Here is a 19,695-nt window from a genome sequence, read left to right as displayed (position 1 = left end):
CCACCACACCACACCGAGCCCCACCCCGACCCATGCATTTTCACTTCATAAGGCCCTAAACGGATAAATTCTTAAAATCAACAAAAGTGTTATTAAAATGACGTGGGCACTCTCAGTTCACGTTATTTAATTAATTTCATTTTAGTTAGAATTCTGCAGGAGCTGTGAACATAGAACAACATGTGCCAAGAAAATTTTTTATTTCAATAACGAGTCGTACTCTTAAGTGTGTAGGCCTACTATTTTTTGCTCAGCATCAGAAGCCACATCAGAAGTAATAAGTTTTACACATTAAAAACTACTTATTTCAAGATAGGTGGGTACTCATGAAACTTGTTTGATGGGTCCTAGTTTCTTTGCTTACTGGGACCTACGTCAACAGGCATGTAAATGATGTCTATATCAGTTACACCATTGGCCCAGGTCGTTGCCTGCTTAACACCGTGTCGCCGATGTCGTCGCACACGAGTTACTAAAAAGATTTTACATTCATATATTTCTCAATAGGGGGCGCGATATCGGTGTTCATATTCTGTTCATATTACATTCCCCGTGCAACAGGTTTTCGTGCTTTCGAAATAAAGCTTTCGGTGCACAGAAAACGGTCTGTAAGGAATGCAGCCGTCCGTGGTTACATGTGACATCAGGCGTAGATTTATAGTTACAAAAGGAAGTCAAGGATTGCCATTCAGATAGGTATTGATTGTTAATGGAAGCGACGAAAGTAGGGCATATCATTTTTAACTGTCGCACCGGGCGTTGAGTGTATGAAAGAGAATGCAGGGAGGCGGGCCAGTACAATATGATCAACTCTTTGCAGAGATAAGGTATATAAACAGGCTTCTCATGACGACAGTATTCGTAAACACTATACACCGATAAATAAGTTCTACGACAAAGGCCACGCCCTGGTAGTAGGCCTACAAGTAGTAATGTGTGATAAAAGCGCCCTTCTAAAGAGAGGCCTAGCGGTCGCCAACTTCTGTCTATGGGTGATAGGGGCTGCCTTAATGGTCAGTGGACTGTGGATGGTCATAGATGAAGCAGCATACAGCAGACAGCATGCTATGGAGCAAGCAGTCCCAGGAGTTGATGTAGCCACCTACGGGCTCTACGTATTCATAGCAGTTGGTGCGGTCGTCGTCTTCGGGATAGTCACGATCGGTTGCTGTGTAGCAACGCAAAATAAACTGTGTCCTTACGTTTTCTTCATTATTTTGGTGTCCACAGCAACAGTCGGCGTGTTTGCTGGCTGTGTTCTGATTGGAATTGCCAGGAGTCGCCTTTTAGACAATGCTGATCTTCCACGGACTCTGTACAACGATATTATCCACAATTTCACGTCTGTGGACGTTTATGTGAAATTTGGTACTCTCCAGTACACTTTCCAATGTTGTGGGGCATTAAGACCTCAAGATTACAGAGAGAGTGTCTGGGGAAAGCTGTCAGGCCAGTACCTTCCACCCACCTGTTGCACCATACCTGTTACTAGTCAGTACATTTTAGAACCACCGAATAATTATACAGCATGTATCCTGGAGGCGAAGCGTGATTCACTGAGCAACTATGAACATTTTTACCCTCATGGATGTATAAAAATCATGAAAACGTGGTTCGCAGAGCAAACTTCTTTGCTAATAGGATTGGGCGTGGCTTTTTGTGTTTTGGGAATTTTAAGTGTCATCATCAGCGCGTGCTTGTGCCAACCTGTGTTTAAAGCTTACACTAGGCCTCCGATCTAGGATAAATGTTTTTGATAAGGGTCGGTATCAAGTTAATCAGCAATATTAGTTTCAGTATGTTATCCTTACCTTGTAAACTGTGCCAAAACAAAAGAGGCATTGAATACTATCCCAAACCGTACCATTGTTTATTTTAAGAAACACGTGCACTGTTTGTGTGCTACCATTTAACTTTCCTCGGGGCTCACTTTTACGTATTTAGACCAACGTGCTAGAGTTGAGTTTAGGGCTACCGCTTGTTATTCTATCTACAGCCCACTTATTTAATGTCTAACATATTGTCGTGCAATCTACACCAGGCACATGTATACGTGTATGCCAGTACTGTTACATCGTGGTACATATATATATTCACACATATTATAAATGATCAAGAAACCGTTGCATGTGTTGATGGTTTTCTTTATTTCAAAATTTATTATGTTTACAATAAAGTCACTATAATCAGGGTGCTTAAAATGTAACATTTTTTTATTTAAACTAGTTAAATTTCTCCGCGCGCTCCGTCAACGTTAAGTCGTTTGGCGTGGATATCCTCATCCCACTGCTGTAGGCCTACTATTTCTACTATACTACACACACTGGACAAAAGAAATGTCACCCCTACTGAACCAATACTTAGGGGGAGATAAATGACTGTGGAATGATATGCTCCTGGTATCATTTTATTAACATCAAAATTCACAAAAAGTCAAACAATACAATTCCATGGTACAGCGGTTTTATACTCATTAGTCACATTTTAAGTAGACCAGGCATTTGATTACTCTGATTCAGGGGGTGACACTATTGTCCAGTGTGTGTATTTTAAGGGTTGACGTACATGATGTTAGCGGTCTTTGCCCATCCGCTAAGATATGATTTTTGCTTCATGTATAGTAGATAAAACTAAGTAACACGGAATCCAAGAACTTCCCGCTTTATCCAAAAGGGAAAATCACTGTTGTTTTGAACGAGGGTTATCGTATTTTTGAACAAAGGTGGAGAACTTAAGAAACTACGGTTCTATATTTAATGCATGTGATTGAACAGACGAAATTCCCGCCTTGGCCAAAAGCTTCACTTAATGGGTCCAAGACCGAAATTAGTGAACAAATTGCAATCCTGCCGTGCAAATGCCCTCACGGCTTCCCTCGACACCATTAATTACCATGAATTTGGGTTTCTTCACATTAGTTAACATCTCCAAGCGTGCATGGAATGACTTCAAAAGTTGAGTTTAATTGTAATTCCACCTCTGATAACGAGAAAGATTAACACTATTACTGTTGCCCATACTCAGTGTTTATCTGGAGTTGTCTCTCTACATCAACGACTTTAATGAAAAGTGTTCCCTTTTATTTATTTATTTATTTATTTATTTATTTATTTTATTTTTATTTTATTTTTTTTTTTTGTTTGTTTATTTCTTGTTAATCTTTTGCTTCATAGGACATATTACAAATTATAATAGGTTTCTGGAAGCATTTACACACACACACACACACACACACACACACACACATGTATGTCGACTCTGTTAAGATAAGAGTTTACTTAGCCAATTATAAAAATCGGAAATCATTTTCCATTTAGAGCAAGTTTCATAATGTACAGAGTAAAAGTAATACAATAGATACATAAAGAATTAGGTTTTGAGATCAAATTAAAATGCGTCACTGCACTTGGGTAAAAACTAATTAAAAAGCAGTTTACTGCCTTTAAAAGTTAGAAGTCTACTATTGCTTGGTAAAAACGTAAAAAGTGATGATGCAGGATGAGAAGAGTCTTCCATGATGTTGATAGTTCTTTTCGCCATTCTGTCTTTAAAAATATCACCCCGCTTGGGTAGATCCTGCCCGATAATCTTGCTTCTTATGTAGATTTTTTAAATTTCTTGTGGATATATTTCTCTTTGTTTAAGGACTTTTGGTAATTCGGGTTTGCCAATTTTCTGACAGATACGAAAGAAAGTGTTGTCTAATATTCTATAAAAACACGGATTCAAACACGAAGAAAGCATAACAAAATATGAAATATTATAATGTTAACTAATGTGTCAATTAGTTGAAAGCATTTAGGTATATGGTTGGGATAAAGAAAAAGCAGGGAATCTATCATTGTCACTTTTAAAAATAGGAAACCAAACATGTCTTGCAGCATTACAAGAACTATACTTATGATCATCCAGCCCCCCAAAAAACTTTAGTCACTAGTTATGCTTTTTGTTTTTTCACCTTTACCTTACAATTCATTTTATGATCATGATTTGTAATCGACCTTACCAATTCTAAGTCACGTAAAACAATTATTTGTGTAAAAAATGTGAAGAATATCTACCGATTTAAACTTATTACCTTTTTTTAAATATATGTTCAAAAATAGGTGTAGATCTATGTTTATAAAAATGGTTGATGTTTATTTGGTTATATACATTTCTTACAATTTCAATAACCGGTTTTCATTTTATGTTGATTTATAGGCTGCAGGACTAACAATATTAATGAACTTCTTATTTCAATAATTGATTTAATTGGCCAAATGTTGTATCTGATTTATTTGCTTATTTGAATTGCTATACCTCTGGACCTTTTATGCTGTATAGAGATTCTCCATCGTAAGTATCATAAGCTTGCTCTCGAATATAAGCAAACCGCAAAGCTTTTATCAATATAATAAGAAGTGCTGTTGTTAAATTTCTCAGAAGTTTCAGATGACTATACAAAATACGAATAAATGTTCCGTTTCCTCACATAATTCAAAATTGTCATGCCCCGAATTGTTATTTATATGCTAGATGTATGTTGCAATTAGGTCAAATTAATCCGGAATTTTTTAGCGTATGACTGTGTTTTGAATAAAAATATATAGGGAAATTATAACGACTTGATATCTACGCAAAATTGCTGCAGAAAACAAATGAAATAAGAGTACTTGAAAGTTCGAGATGAAGAGTCTCTTAACAGAAGTTCATCATTAATTACTCGTAGATACAGACTTTGATGAATGGAACAGATAGAGTTCAAAATTAGCCATGAGGAAAAGGATTAAAAAATTAAAGCCAATTTGAACAAAAACCGAGTTTCGTACCAATAATTCGGCGTCTTTAAGGTGTAAATTTAGATAGATTCGTTCGAATTTTATTGTTATCTCGTTTGAAATGAGTCTCTACTGTGTGGATGTAGCCTACAAATTGAAAAAACTACCAGTAGCTCCGGACTGAAATGAAACCATATAACAAAACTGCAGATGGTACAATGCATTCAGTCATTTTTAAAAGCCTATTAGAGTAACTGTATACTTCCCAGCTAAATTTGAAAAAATAAATATATTAACACGTTTTTTTAAATATATATAAATATATATATCCCAAATTTAGACATTGTGATTTCTGCTGCAACGCTTATAATGAAGCATACATAGAGGACGAGTACCATTTCGTGCTTGTGTGTCCACGATATAATGGCTACAGAGCCAAATATATTCCCGGCATTCAGGCAAACGTATTCAACTTTAATAAGCTCATGAAATCTGAAGATGCAACTCTCTTAACAAACTTGTCAATGTATGTGTATGAGTGCTTCAAACTTAGGGATATATAGAAGGCATAAATTTGACTCCTGTTACTGTAATGTATTATAGGCTGGTGGCCTAAATTCACGTAACTAAACATCAAAGTTAACACGTTTGTTGTTAGTGCAAGAAAAGTGAGGCCGGTCCTAAAAATGTATCCCTTTTGCAAAAAGAAAAAAATGTTTTCTGAAGTTTCAACATATTTTAAGATAGAGGAATATCAGTCAATATTAATATAGTCTTGGGAAAGTCTTTTATTTAAATATTTTACAGTCATATATTTAAACTCTGCCCTTTTTAATGAAATCCACGATGCCGTAATCTCTCACTCTCCATATCTGTATGTGATGAATAGAGTATGTTCTATATATGGATGAACGTGTTCCACTGGTTTTATAATCTATATAAGCTATAATTATTTTCTTCTCCGTCGCCCGTGCTCTCATATAACACTTGGAATATTGCATCCTAGTAATGAGAGATACTTAGCTTTCTTCGAGATAATCACAGCAGGATCTTATCTCCCTTTGTGTTTCAAGGAATTCTGCAAACACACGATGTCAACAGAAGTAAAACATTGCTTTTGTTGTCACTGCTGTTCTGTGACGTAGACGCGTTGTTAATATTTTTGTGTATTCAGATTACAGGCAATTGTTAATAACATTCGGAAGATCACACGGTGATTTTGTACATTTAATGCGACCCGAGAACAACGCCTTTTCAACACATTTAGACTTGTATGTATTCTGGCCAGACCTAGGGATGACAAACGACACAGCAGAGGAGCAAGGTGTGCTTGGTGACGTAGGTTCCGATTTCGCTGTGCACGACAATCCACTGGCGGACATATCAAAAAGTTTACTTGGCTCAGGGTTTGCTTTCATCATTCTAGTCCTTTTTCTTACTGTGTGTCTTCAGAAATACTGTGCGTTAATGCGCGAGAGGAATATCACTTTCAGTAGTTCATCAGGAGCCCAAGTTCCACAGCGACATTACGATGGGTTTCAAGACAATTGCCAATCAAGTTGCAGATGCACTGCACACACGGAATCTTGCTGTTAATAGACGGGCTGCATAAAACTATTATTGTGTTCAAGTTGGAAATTTTCTACTCTGGGCGGACAACTGGTTCACCATGAGCGTGTTCTGACTTTGAAACAGTACAACGGAAAACAGTTGAAAACTTGATTAAAGGGATGTTGTCTGTTAAGAGAACATTCCGAACAAATTAAACTATCTTGGCCTTGGCAAGATGCAGACGCATATCAATCTGACCTAGACTGTTTTTCTGTAATTTGGCATTTGGGATAGTTTGAAAAGGAAAGATCGTTATTCACACCAATTGCCAGCGATGAATACGATTAAAGTTACGCAAACTTTTTATTTCGAAAATGTGGGCAACGCTTGAATACTCAATCACCTTTGTCAGATATATACACCCATTAACCTGTCCGAATTGCTTGATATTATATGGAAAAATCACTTTAATGATTAGTCTGCCTTATCCATTTGGAAGATAATGCGTCGTCAAGCTCTTCATCTCTTCTTCGTTATTCGCCGGATTCTTAATTCACTTGCATTTAGAGAGTTTCCGTCTTGTTATGAAAGAGCTTACTTACTAAGGTTTATCCATAGGATAAAAACAACTGCAGACGATTGGAAAAGAGACGGATGAAAACAACTTGCCGTGAGCGTCACTCGATTATTTGTCTCTAATTTGAACAACAAGTTAGCCTGCTAATCTGTGACGGGTACATGTGTATCTACATGTATATAGCAAGTTCATGCTATTATTGATTTTTCATGGCAGTGTCACAATACTTTGACAGTTTCACGTCTATCTCAAGATTACAAAAGTGTCTATTCTGTAGCGACCATGTCACAATATTAAAGTCGACATAAGGGCGAGTGGACGATGCGCCGGATGAGCATAATTTGGCATGAGAACGGGTTGTTGTTATTGGAGAGTAATCTCACTGAGTTAATGTTAATGGGGTTCGTTTTACTTTGATTGTTTCTTATTTAAGAATGGTTTGTATTATGCATAAAAGAATTGCAACATCGTTTCTACGAAATAAAGACACCACTTCTGCTAAAAATGCAGTTTTGCTAGAGGTGAAAATGAACAGAAAATACGTTATCCTCCACTTATTTTAATGGTATTTTTGACTAAGACCTTAAAATCGATTACGTGATGAGTCCAGAAAAATCCGCTATTAATGGTGTCCTCTCGCAGCGAAACATAATATTGGTGTCATTTAATAAGCTTGACCGCCGCTCAATCCCTGAACTTCTTGGGAGAAAGTGCTTATGTGGAAATGTCAAATTTCTGTAAAGATATAGGCTTTTGATCCCGTCTTTTTAGTGAAGAGGGTGGTAAGAATCCGTCAACAAAATAGAAAGGAACAAATAATTAAATATTATATGTACTTGGCCTTCTGTTTATAGACTATTGTTGTCATATTTGAAATATTTAGCAACAGGCCAAGCATTATATATCTATACGCATTTCAAAGTTTGGCAAATACCCCCCCCCCCCCCCCCCCCCCCCCCAACGAGTATGAAAAGGCAAAGTCTGTGACAGGTGAAAATACACCACCTTGACCTAGATATTATCAGGTAACATGCGCAAGCGCAATGTGAACAATCCATAAACTTGGCAGCTTGATCAGGGAGATGTGACACAGCTTGTCACATTCTTAGTTTATTTCGTGCACAGTGTCTCAAAATTAATGACTCAATGTCATTTGAAGCGTCTTGACACAGACACCTCGGAATCAGCATGACTGAACGAACGCGGGAATCGTGGCGGGGTGTAAGAAGAGGCGCCAAGTTTGGAGGCTTCCATCTTAATTCCGGTAGTTCCGTTACCTGTATCGCGCTAGCAATGTATTTCTTTACACTGGTCATTTGTGTGCAAGCTGAAGGTAAGATTAATAAAAATGAAATGATAAACAATGTTTATTTTTTCAAACGACCAAAACAACGGAATATAAACTGGTTGAGTCTCAGGGTTCTTGCCCTCTTTCCGTTATTACTTATCTATGCATACAGCTAGTTGTCACAGTGTCACAAGAGAGCCACGACTGTATTGGTATGCAAACGAGAATTCTAATTAACCGTCTGTAGTCTGATGTGGTCATCTCGTCACAGAGAGAAATTCTGTAGAGTAACAATCTTACTCTGTATCCACACGGGCCGATTACCTATGGATGTGCTGGTATAGGTCTATTGAATTTCAACTAACACAACACGACAATAACAAGCTTATGCATTGTTAATGTCACTGATAGTTTTTCCGTACTGTTTTGCGTTATTTGCGTGAAAGCAGGTCGACGTTTGCCTACGTAATTTCATTTTGCCAAATGCTATATGTAAAAGAATAAACAAGACGGTATAGCAATATATAGAACGTACTTGCAAGCAACACGTCTTTTAACAAAGGTCATAAGCTGTCATATTACTACTACTACTAATCATACTACAGCATGTGTGTAGGTCGCAATATGACAAGGTCTCATTTGAAATTGCCAGACATTCAGAGTCGTTTATCATTGACTGGGTATACTGGTAAACATTTATCAGCTCAACCGTTTTCATGTTTATTAAACAATCGGCTGATCAGTATGCAATTGACATTGGTATCTAAAATAAATACCTGTTTATTCTTTAATCTAGCAGCAGGCTATGTATATATTATGTCAACACGCCCTGTTGTGTCACTATCACCCGGCTGCCACTATGATGCCGCTATCAATCTTTGCAACAGCTTTATTGTGTTACATGTACATGTGCTGCAACAACAGAGTACGCACATAGGAGTAGGAGGTGGGGAGGGACTAGGGGGGCTGCTTAGTCCCCCTCCTGTTTTCAACCAAGCCAGTCCAAGGAACAGAAAAGTGGGGTGGAGCTAGGGGAGCTTTTCATTTATTTCAGTGAAATATATACTTCAGATCGCGGCCCAAACCCCAGTGTCCAACATGATGCCTAGTTTTTGGCCCTTATTTCCCGTCTTAATTCTGAATAACTACCCCACCCAGTGCACGCCCCTTACATTTTGCTTCCTGATGCAAGTGATGGAGGGTAGGCGCAGGTGTTTATTCCTGTGTATGTAGTTGTGTTTTGGAGGAAGGTTTAGAAATTTGCAACGCTCAAGTCTGCTGCTGTCTTTCAATGGGCTAGCATCCTTTTAGGGTAAATCATGCTATCTAAAGTTCCAATCGCATATACATGACAGTATTATTCAAACACACAGTTGACACCCGAGCATTGCATGCCTAAGGTCACCAGTGCTAATGTCGTAATACACACTGACATGTAACCTGTGTGGTGACTGCTGGTGAGAGACGACCGTCTTCGCATGCCGTGTACACATATGACTAATGGTTCGTCATAACTAAGCTGTCACTGTATCGCATTGGGCTACATAGGCTTATTGTGCGGGACACGCTAGTTTGGAGTACTGCGTTGATTTGACTCAATCAGTGAAATATTCCAGTCATGTAGATACTTTTTTATGTAAGAGTAGATTCTTTTACTCCAAAGTTCTTTCCGTGATTATTAAAAGAAATGCAAATATTCGTTTTTATTTAAATGAAAATATAATTATGGTGGCTCACATACCGTCCCCGCATTTTAGAATAGCCTTTTTTATTGGGAAAACCGCTATTGCTTTGATTGCTAAACTGCATTTCAGACTGCGTCCTGATCTCGACGAAAGATGCAATCAAGCCTGGTGCAAAAGTGACCCTGACTTGCTCCGCAATGGCAGCCAGCGTCTGCAGTGCCATTCATAAATTCCTGGACAGGTCTTGTCAAGTGTATTTGTACTGGGTGCCTCCCACAGGCTTCGACAGTGCCGAGGAAGGGGAGATAAACACCAGTCCAGACGCCTTAATGTCCACACTGGTCATCAACGCAATGTCAGAACGCTTTGCTGGGACTTACTCTTGTACCATAAGCTGCCTTGCGTCGTCCTACACCGGCAAATACAACTTAGTTATGGAGACCGGCGGCGGCGGACCAGCACGTAAGTTGTCATCTGAAATCTTTACACTACATGGTGACCGTTTCATTGGTAACGCCAATAGAGTATCTAAAAGTGCAGTATAATACAATTTTATTTTTGAATAAAAACCATTTAAGAATTGTCCAACCCAAAGGTCCGTTCGAGGAGTCCGTTGTTTTTTAAAATAAGCGTTTATGTTACTTGCGTCTCTGAGCCTTGTTCAAGCCAATTTCAATAACTATATTTTTTTTTGACTGCTGGAATATCATACTATTACGCAAAGTAAAGATGCAAACAATGCATGCAATCAATGTAAAATAGACTTTAAATGTTCTCGCATTTTACAGTATTTTTTTTTTAATTTCTAATTTCGAGAGATTTGCATACATGCGTCTGATACGCTTAAAATGCTGCTCGTAAAATACTCATAATGACCCAAAATATTAATGACAAAATTTTACATCCACTTTATCATTTAAATAAATTACATGGATCGAAAAAACCATCAAATACGTTCCAAGTGTAATCCACGCATATGTACACACACACATACATGTTTGTACACACAAAGAGAGAGAGAGAGAGAGAGAGAGAGAGATCTAAACTTTATCAACTATTTCATAAATTTTCTATAAAGGGACCAGCGCCAGGTATGACGAGACAGAAGAGGCGTTTCAGATGTGGTACATTGCAGCTATAGTGGGAGGCGTCGTGTTCATCGTGATAGTGGTCATCATTTTTCTGGTGGCGCGCAGAAGGCAGCGAAATCGGGAGGACACGACCCAGGCAGCAACGCCACCTACTTATGACGGCAGAACAAATCCCTCCTATGAAAATTCCAACGTGAACATCCATATTTCTTCTACGCCGCAGACTACAATAATTGAAAACGGTCAATCACCGCAGATTGGAGCACCGGAACAAGTAACCCTGCGACAACCGCCCCAGAGAACCGACCGTCCCCCATCTTACGATGACTACCGTGCCTACCCAGTAATCAGAAGGTTGTCCACCGAAGAGGGGGTGCCTGTCGGCCCTGTGGAGCTATCACAAAATTTGTACACTCAGCGTCCGCCTCGTCCGGGAAGTAGAGGCTCTCGTCCATCTTCGCAGTATTCCGGTGGATCTCGTCCCGTATCGCAGTACTCTGACTTTGATATATCTCTATATCAAGACCCTTCGAATTCTACTGTTGTATAATAGGTTTAAGGTTGTATATACTCTTTTTCTTACCATGGTTAATGCACGTAAATCACTTGTGAACAGACTGAAATGATGGTTTTATTGTATATAACGTGTTAGACATTTTTGCAGATGTTATTATTTTACGTTTTAATAATGCTTCCCAGATTTAGAAAGTGTCACTTTTCTGTCAAAAACACTTTTATGAATCTGAACTCGCCTTGAGGAAAATTTACAGCATCACCGTGGAGAAAACCGCAAAAGAAATGAGGTTTTTAAAGCCTAAGGCTGGACCAAGTTGTAAGCTGTGATCGAAAGGTTATTTAATTTCATTTTAATGTAAAAAAAAAGACATCACCAATCATTGCTTTAAATATTGGACGGATTAAACGTTATGAAATGTTTATTTGTCTAAGTTTTATTTGACACAGGTTTCATCAGATTCTGTGTATATAACATATACATGTATGATATGTAGCATAACGTAAATTCAGCGTAATGCAAAGAAAAGGGTATTTTTTACAATCTACGACGAAGAAATTATATTTCATGATTTATGCACATTTAAGATATCCTCACTAGTGAACTTCGTACGCCATTCACAGGTTTTGCAGGTTATATCGGCATACCTAAATAGATAGGTATTTCAATTGGTTATTTTTGGGCGGACCATGTTTTGTTTCCTTTATCCTGTACTATGACTACATCACGAATATGGATACTAGACATAGGGTCATACACCATTTTAAAAATGGACACTGGTACTCATTTAATCGAAAGTGTTGTTAAATGAACTAAAGTAACAGAACTCACTAAAATCTTGAAAATGGAACATGGGCAAATATACTTTCTCACTTTGAATTGTACAAAATTTGATGGAAAATAAGGCTTTCATCATTTCATTTTCTATTTTTAAATTAAAATTACTTAAGCAAAGCCAAGTATATACTGCTGTTCACGTCCGTCTATTAGTGTTTCTATGTTATACAAGTCGTTATTGTAGACATTTTCTTATGCGGTTTAATGTGTTATTTTGTTACAGTTGGTGACTGTATAAATTGTATTTTATCAAAATACATGATTGCAGTGGTTAGCGAAAGTCAACAGAAGTGGAGTTGTGTTTGTACATTATGTCTGAGTCCTTTTTTGTAGTTAATATGTGAATCACGTGTTTGACACGCTACTGTTCTAGTGTACTAGTACAAGAGAAAAAACTTATTTTCAACAACTTTACCTACATGTACATCGCCAGCCTCGTCTTTAACGCTTGTGCTGAAGTGTAGATATTTAGTTTAATAAGTAGCGTTTGTATATATATATCTACTTTGAAACTTTTTATATTTGATCCCGATGCAATAAACTCAGATAACAGTGTTGTGTTTCAGTTTTACTTCTTATGATTTAAATATAAAATTACCCGTAATAATATGTTTTAACCCGAACCCTTCAAACTACGGAGTAATCCGTCAATCATGCTTCCGTTGTTCACCGTTGTGAGCTGATGTTAACATTCCATGTAAGCTTACTTTGCTTAGATAAATTACGTCTAAATTGTTACTTTAATTTTTATAATGTACATTAACTTTTCATAGACAGGATGTCATTATGTCCGAAGTAAGGGATGTATAATTTTATCTATGTAAACTTCCTTTTCTACCTACAGAGAGTTGCATAAAAAGTGAGCTGTTGTTTATGATAAGTGTACTATGGGGTAGATTCAAATCAAACATCGCGGTCAAAAAGCACGTTCGGAGCAGACCTACCTGAGGTTAAATCGGGCCATATCTAAACGTCTCATTTCCTGTTAAAGCTTAATCTGTCATAGAAAAAATGAAATTTAAATCTGCGTGGAAAGTTTTGCTGGAAACGATTATGTTATATAAAAACTTGAAAAATAATTAAGATTTTCCATTTGCCTTTTTATGACCGTCTTTTATCTTTCCACAATTTTCTTTATCAAAATCTACATCACAAAATTCGAGTAGAGAACGCCTCCTCCCTAAAATCGGTTTTCTTGTATTATTTCCCTTTAATAGTACTAATTCTTGGAAGCGTTTTTCTAAATTATTCAAAATTAGCCCAACACTTAAATCGAGATTAAATGGTACGTGATTGGAGTGCTGAATAAACCGGCTTATTAGGAATTCGAGTCTCTACTAAAATTCCAAAGACTAATTAAATAGAACTGTACACAAATTGAGGTTAGAAGTTTAAATGGTAAATTGCATCTAGGTCTCCCACAGCGGGCCAACAGAACAGGAATGGGATCGAAGAGATCTGAAAAACTGTAAATGTTAAAAATCATACAATTACTAGAAAGACCTGCTTGAAATAAAAAAGAACAAAAGTGACTATAAATGGTGTAAGTTATTCATGGAAATCTGAAAAGAGACAGGAAGGTATAGAGGGTAGATAGCGTCTGTTCCCAACCCACCGCCTGTTTTATCTTCTCTAACTCCGATAACGTTCTCTTTACACACCTCTTGAACTATCCTACCATGGACACGCTCAAGATGGAGATATGAATATCCAATGGACCCTCTTCTGTGTTTCCGCTATGACAATGACTCAAATCGGTCACATAATTCTAATTAGATGAAGAATAGAGGTAAGTCATTGAGACCATGGTACAGGATAGCTAGCAGATAAAGATTATAACGTTTGGATTTTTCAGTTTCATTTATTTTTCATTTTTTCAAGCAAGTTAAAAGGTGAGCAGTTCACGAAAGTCATTCCAAAAAGGCTTTGCTATTCAGTTTTATGAGTAATGTTTCCCCCGATATACTACTGGAATGGATATTTTGAGCGAAAGAAATATAATTAGTGATTTCTAAATGTTTTTCGTGTGAATATCTTTCTTTTGCAGCGTGCAAGTTGTTCATGATGACAGGTAATTCACAAGAGAAAGGTTCTACGAAAACGACTTATCACATTGTTGTTCTGGGGGCAGAGGGAGTTGGGAAAACCGGTAAGATTTTTTAAGATGATTTAAGAAACACGTTCATGGGGCATCTTGCATGTAATTGGCCTGCACACATTGGCCATTTTCTATTGAATTCGAATAATCTGAAAAAATCTAAACATTTTCATTATAAAAATTAAATGCCATTTCTATGTGAATCTAGACCTACTAGCATAACCACCAGTAAAAGGCAACATGCTCATATACTATCTCAGTGTAAGATATAATGAAGTAAAATAGCGTTTGTTTCCTGTGCCAGCTTTGGTAGTAAGGTACCTCACCAGGCGTTTTCTCTCTGAGTATGCCAGTACCGAAGAGTCTACTTACAACCGTACCGTGAACGTGGACGATAAAAACGTACAGATCAAGATTACCGACGTCATTGGGAAGGTGGGCGTATGGGTGTTTTCGTGTGTGGTTGTGTATTTGTGTGCGTCCGTGTTATTGTCTGTGTGTGTGTGTGTGTGTGTGAGAGAGAGAGAGAGAGAGAGAGAGAGAAAGTGGGTGAGTGTGCTCGCGTTTGTGTGTGTGTGAGGGAGAGAGAGAAAAGGAGAACTTAAACTAATCTTTTACTTTCATTTTACAGAGCGTCAAGCAGCCTTCGTACGTCCGTAGTAAAATTCAAAAGATAGATGGCATTGTTGTGGTGTATTCGGTGACAGATAGACGGAGTTATGAGGCGGCACTCAATTTGCTAGACTTGATAAGACTTCATGCCAGACCTGGTACTTCAACACCAACTATTCTTGTAGGAAATAAAGTAGATCTGGAACACATCAGGTAAGCTTTATTCCTAGTTTCTTACTTTTGAGGTATTTTAAGCGTACAAAACCAAATACTTTAAGAGGTTTAAACTTCGTTTTTCTAGGATGTAGGCGCGCCTATCAAGCTCATACCTGATAGATAAATCAGATGCATTTTATCTGTTTAACCAATCAAGTATTTTCAAATAAATAACAACATAAACATGTAAATATACAAATATAGCTAGACCTAAATGTATAATGCTTCGTAACTTTGTGAAGTCTCCCTACATTCGGTTTGGAGAGATTCCAATGTTCTCTGGTCCGACCGTCGTGCTCAGACTGTTCTGGGAGTCTTTTAAAATGAGCACTGCTCTGACACATAAGGAGTGAGAAGTTATAGTTTTATTAAACAAAAAATTATCGCTTGAAATTCAATTTTCTTAACATTGATTAGTGTTTAACATAATTTTAATCACTATGTATTACGACTGATAAAAGTTTATAAGCTGGACAAGTTTTCAATTACCCATTTATTGGGCAGCCATCTGTTAATTTAAAATGCCAAGTACAAACCTTTTCAATCAGCAGATGGCACTGCAGATAGACCACAGAATGGTTTAGTCCACAATATATATATATATATATATATATATATATACTTACTTAGCGTTACTTAGCGTTGATTTTCGATTCAGGTTCCTACTGGATCCTCTTTATCGGACTCATCTTCCAAAACTAACTTGTGACTTCCGATGATGTTAATTTCGGACCTATAATCATCATACTTGAGTTCCTGGTCATCCCACCACTTGTCTAATCTGTTCTTAAAAGAGTTTAGGCTTTTTGCACTGACAACTTGATCGGGTTGGCTATTCCATATTTGTGTTGTACGCACTGTGAAGCTGTATTTTCTCAAGTCTAATTTGGCTCTTTGAGGGAATAGCTTGAAACAATTTCCTCTGTTACCGGACCTATGTGAATGGCTTAACCATAATTTAATAAGATCTCTAGTTGATTTGTCATATATCCCAGTGACCAGTTTGTAAATCTCAATCATGTCCCCTCTTACCCTCCTATAGCTAAGTGTTGGTAAACCAAGTTTACGTAACCTTTCTGGGTAACTAAGGTTATTCATACCCGGTAGCTGTTTTGTAGCCCTATATCTTGATAAGTAACTGTAAAAAGATCCGTATGTTTATTCTTAACGATAATGTGCATATTTATCGAATACCTTTTTTATTTTTATGGTGATGTTTGAAAAATATTTCGTTTTAACATCATTCTTTGTCTATAGGGAGGTAGATGCAGATGATGCAGAGAAAGATGCAAGCGAGTATCCTGACTGTTTTCCAATGGAGAGTTCCGCTGCTACGTTACCGGACGAGGCGGCAGTCATCTTTGAATCACTGTTGAAAAAGGTGAGATCAGTTGTGCCCCTTAATGAAAAAAAGAAAAAATGAAAATGACTTTTTTGATTTATTAGTACCTACATCTTTTAGTATAATATCCAAGAAAAGTACACCTCTATCCATATATGTCTTTATGAACATTTAATGTCATCATTTTCCCTATTTTATTTATTCACCTTAATTCATTTATTTCACCTTTTTATCTATTCATTTTACGTTTTATTCTATTCATTTTACGTCTTATTGTTTTAGCTAATTAACAAGAGAGACTCACTGAAAGTACCACGAAGGAAGGTTTCAGTTGTACTCCAGGGCTCGCCCAAACTGATCCGTACACACATAAAACGTAGACTAAGCATGTTCAACAAAAGCAGGAATGGTACACTGTAACTCTCCACAGAAAAAGATATTCAAAAGGGAAGACTTCGCGTGCAGAAGTCATTGTAACTTTGTTACAGAAATTTTTAACAGAGGATTTCCCGATTAGATGCGAGCACTGTTCAGAAATTCGTGAACAAAGTTAGATGAAACTAGTAAAATGAATTCTCTTCTAATTCGTGATTCTGTTGTTCAACGAAATATTTTAATCCAATTTTGTGCGTGCGTACGTGCGTGCGTGTGAACGGACACGAAAACACCCATCAAAAGATAACAACAAACACTTGAAAATTTAACTCTATACATTTTGTCAATAAAATTAAGTAGGTTATGACCAACCTAAAATTGTTTCCCCGTTGTTTTAAAGGGATAATAACTCTTCGTTTTGGCCAAAAATAGAATTTTCCTGGAGTAAACAACAATTTTCCCGTACTTACCAATGGTCAATGAATCCATTTTTACATTCAAAGTTAGTCCCTGTTTTTTTTCTAAAAAGTTTTTTTTGTTATAATATCTTATAAGAGTATAGCCATCAATGGAGGTCACGTGGTCTAAAGACAAGTTCAGATATCAGAATAATAGCTATAACTGCCGTTTTTCTTGTACAGCAGAATGTATTATATTTCTAGGAGTTGTTCACAATGTTTTTATTGTGAAACATGGATCTTATATGAAGAGTTATTATCCTTTTAACCTGCGTTTGAAATCTGTGGGCCAGCTTCTTCGCTTTAAAATTCCCAGCTTGGACATAAATTCCTTTTTATGTCCAAGTTCCCAGATACCATTTATCTTAAGCTTGCATGTATACAACGAAATTTGAAAATATAAGACGCTGACACGAATCGGATCTGAAGTTCAGTTTACATAACAACTACCCATCATATTATAAGAAGTTCATCAGCAAAGTAAGTTGATGGCCAATAAATTACAGTGTCAAGTGTTGGGGACACCGCAGGAGACGAGCAGCTTCCGTGTGATCGCATAATGTACCAGCAGCTGCACAAGCTTCTGGAAGCTCCCCCATGCACCTCCAGTAACAGCACGGTCATTAGCGAGGGTCAGCAACAAGTTACCACACGTTCCCAGGGCCTCTACGCTATTAACTGACATGACTGTCCTTAAGCCTCTCTTACAACCCGTCGTGCGTGCTTAGAGATCGTGCGTCTTCGTAGTTCTTGTCAGGATGAAAATTAAATCGCAGCGGACGAAGTAGTAAGTAAATCAAATCCTGGCAATTATGTTACTATTATATACTACCATGTACTTATATCAAATATTATATATACAGAATATTGAATGAAACTTTTGCATTAACAGTGGATATTCCATAACATTATTTAAATATATTTGTATTATTACCATTTATATAAATTGATATTGAGATGCTGTTGGTATTTTTTAATGGTGTTTGGGTGATGGACTTGTTAACAAGCTATGTGCACTAGCATCTGAATTAAGGATATAATACTGTACTGTATTTACAGTATGTCTTCATTTTACATAATATTGGAGAAAAATAGTTTTAAGATCTTAACAAAAAACAGTCAATCTTAGTTATGCCAGAGCCCTCTAAGTTAATTTTCTGAGTAAAATTATTATACTGAAATACAGTTAAAATTTCATTAAAAATAAAATTAATTTTGGGTGGGTCCAAATCGGGGGTCTCTTTATCACCTGCAGTGCACATACCTTATACAATCGTCTAAGAGGGATCAATATATGTGCAACAAAAAAGATTATCATAATGATTGTTGTAAAATATTAAGGAGAAGATGAGTGTCTCTTATTATCTGATTTTAGATGACATCTACTGTGTACAAGTAAATGACAGTCATAAAATATGTTTTTAGAAAAGATCATATGACATGTTAAAATATCAACAATATATTTATATTTATATTATTCTATCTTTACATGAAAAAGTACTCTACCCAAAGGAACAAATAATTTAGTGTTTCCCCCATCTCTTAAGAGATTGTAACAGAGGTTAGCCACCTGTGATGGTCCAGTGTACAGCACAAATTTCAGAATAATTGCCATAGGCCTAACCATCATTTTGGTGGTAAAATAGTATTTATTATATTTCTATGTGTTGTTTTAATACAATGTATTTATTGTGAAATATGAATCTCATATGAAGAGTTGTTATCATTTATACAGTATATATATACCAGTATATATATATTAATGTGTGTGAAAATATGTTTGTATGTGTACATACAATGTAATGGAGATTTATTTCAATTCACTATTATATACTGCATCTTCTTTTTTTTTTTTTTTTTCAAACTACTGGTACTCGACTGGTATTTGTAAATTTATAATGACTTTTTCTGTGGGTGACATGGTTGTGCTTAAAAGTAATATAAGATTTATGCAAATAAATAATTTTTTTGTGTTTTGTGGTACTACACTTTTTTTATTTTTTGGTATTGTAAATTAACCGACATTGCTTAAAATCGAATATGGGTGTGCAAAACTCCCGGTCCCGTGTTTCACAGGTTTAGGCTCTGTGTATATTATAAAGGTTCTGGCAAAGTTAAATAGTATGCCGTCTAAAACAAATTATTCACTTCTACAACTTAAATTACAGTCTTACTTACAGGAAAGAGACGCCAAAGCCAAAAACAACAAAGGTGATTAGAAATATCCAAATTAAACAGCCGCCATCAGTTTAAAACGAAGTCAATTTCTATGTCGGTATATACGTACACGT

At 36.7% G+C, this 19,695-nt stretch overlaps 3 protein-coding genes across 4 annotated transcripts; all 3 read left to right on the top strand.

The window, feature by feature from the left end:
- The first annotated feature begins 518 nt into the window (after nucleotides 1-518).
- LOC106160531 (tetraspanin-11) lies at nucleotides 519-2,206 on the top strand. The gene has a single exon (XM_013537154.3). It carries the CDS (start codon nucleotides 933-935, stop codon nucleotides 1,740-1,742), a length of 810 nt encoding a protein of 269 aa, XP_013392608.2. The 5' UTR covers nucleotides 519-932; the 3' UTR covers nucleotides 1,743-2,206.
- A 5,711-nt stretch (nucleotides 2,207-7,917) lies between these two features.
- Nucleotides 7,918-12,856, top strand: LOC106160556 (uncharacterized). Its single transcript, XM_013537197.2, has 3 exons — nucleotides 7,918-8,221; nucleotides 9,991-10,323; nucleotides 10,940-12,856. The coding sequence occupies exons 1-3, from the start codon at nucleotides 8,077-8,079 to the stop codon at nucleotides 11,500-11,502; spliced, it is 1,041 nt and encodes a 346-aa protein (XP_013392651.1). The 5' UTR covers nucleotides 7,918-8,076; the 3' UTR covers nucleotides 11,503-12,856.
- A 1,066-nt stretch (nucleotides 12,857-13,922) lies between these two features.
- Nucleotides 13,923-19,380, top strand: LOC106160532 (ras-related and estrogen-regulated growth inhibitor-like protein A). 2 transcript variants are annotated; one of them, XM_013537155.2, is made up of 6 exons: nucleotides 13,923-14,092; nucleotides 14,351-14,452; nucleotides 14,706-14,836; nucleotides 15,033-15,226; nucleotides 16,487-16,610; nucleotides 16,854-19,380. In XM_013537155.2, exons 1-6 carry the CDS (start codon nucleotides 14,080-14,082, stop codon nucleotides 16,989-16,991), a joined length of 702 nt encoding a protein of 233 aa, XP_013392609.1. In that variant the 5' UTR covers nucleotides 13,923-14,079; the 3' UTR covers nucleotides 16,992-19,380. The 2 variants fall into 2 exon arrangements, with proteins under 2 accessions (XP_013392609.1, XP_013392610.1); XM_013537156.2 differs by lacking the exon at nucleotides 13,923-14,092 and adding an exon at nucleotides 14,097-14,195.
- Nucleotides 19,381-19,695: the final 315 nt, after the last annotated feature.

Source organism: Lingula anatina, chromosome 1 (assembly GCF_051362555.1).
Source record: "Lingula anatina isolate TDL-2025a chromosome 1, LinAna3.0, whole genome shotgun sequence".
Classification (NCBI taxonomy): Eukaryota; Metazoa; Brachiopoda; class Lingulata; order Lingulida; family Lingulidae; genus Lingula; species Lingula anatina.
This window is presented reverse-complemented; position numbering and strand designations above follow the sequence as displayed.

Bases quoted from the DNA above. Each gene is read 5' to 3' on its own strand.
- LOC106160532 (XM_013537155.2), top strand. The intron at 15,227-16,486 runs GTAAGCTTTATT...CTTTGTCTATAG, and splicing joins GTAGATCTGGAACACATCAG to GGAGGTAGATGCAGATGATG. The intron at 16,611-16,853 runs GTGAGATCAGTT...TTATTGTTTTAG, and splicing joins TTGAATCACTGTTGAAAAAG to CTAATTAACAAGAGAGACTC.
- LOC106160556 (XM_013537197.2), top strand. From the start codon at position 8,077: ATGACTGAACGAACGCGGGAATCGTGGCGGGGTGTAAGAAGAGGCGCC. The intron at 8,222-9,990 runs GTAAGATTAATA...ACTGCATTTCAG, and splicing joins CATTTGTGTGCAAGCTGAAG to ACTGCGTCCTGATCTCGACG. The intron at 10,324-10,939 runs GTAAGTTGTCAT...TTTTCTATAAAG, and splicing joins CGGCGGCGGCGGACCAGCAC to GGACCAGCGCCAGGTATGAC.
- LOC106160531 (XM_013537154.3), top strand. From the start codon at position 933: ATGTGTGATAAAAGCGCCCTTCTAAAGAGAGGCCTAGCGGTCGCCAAC.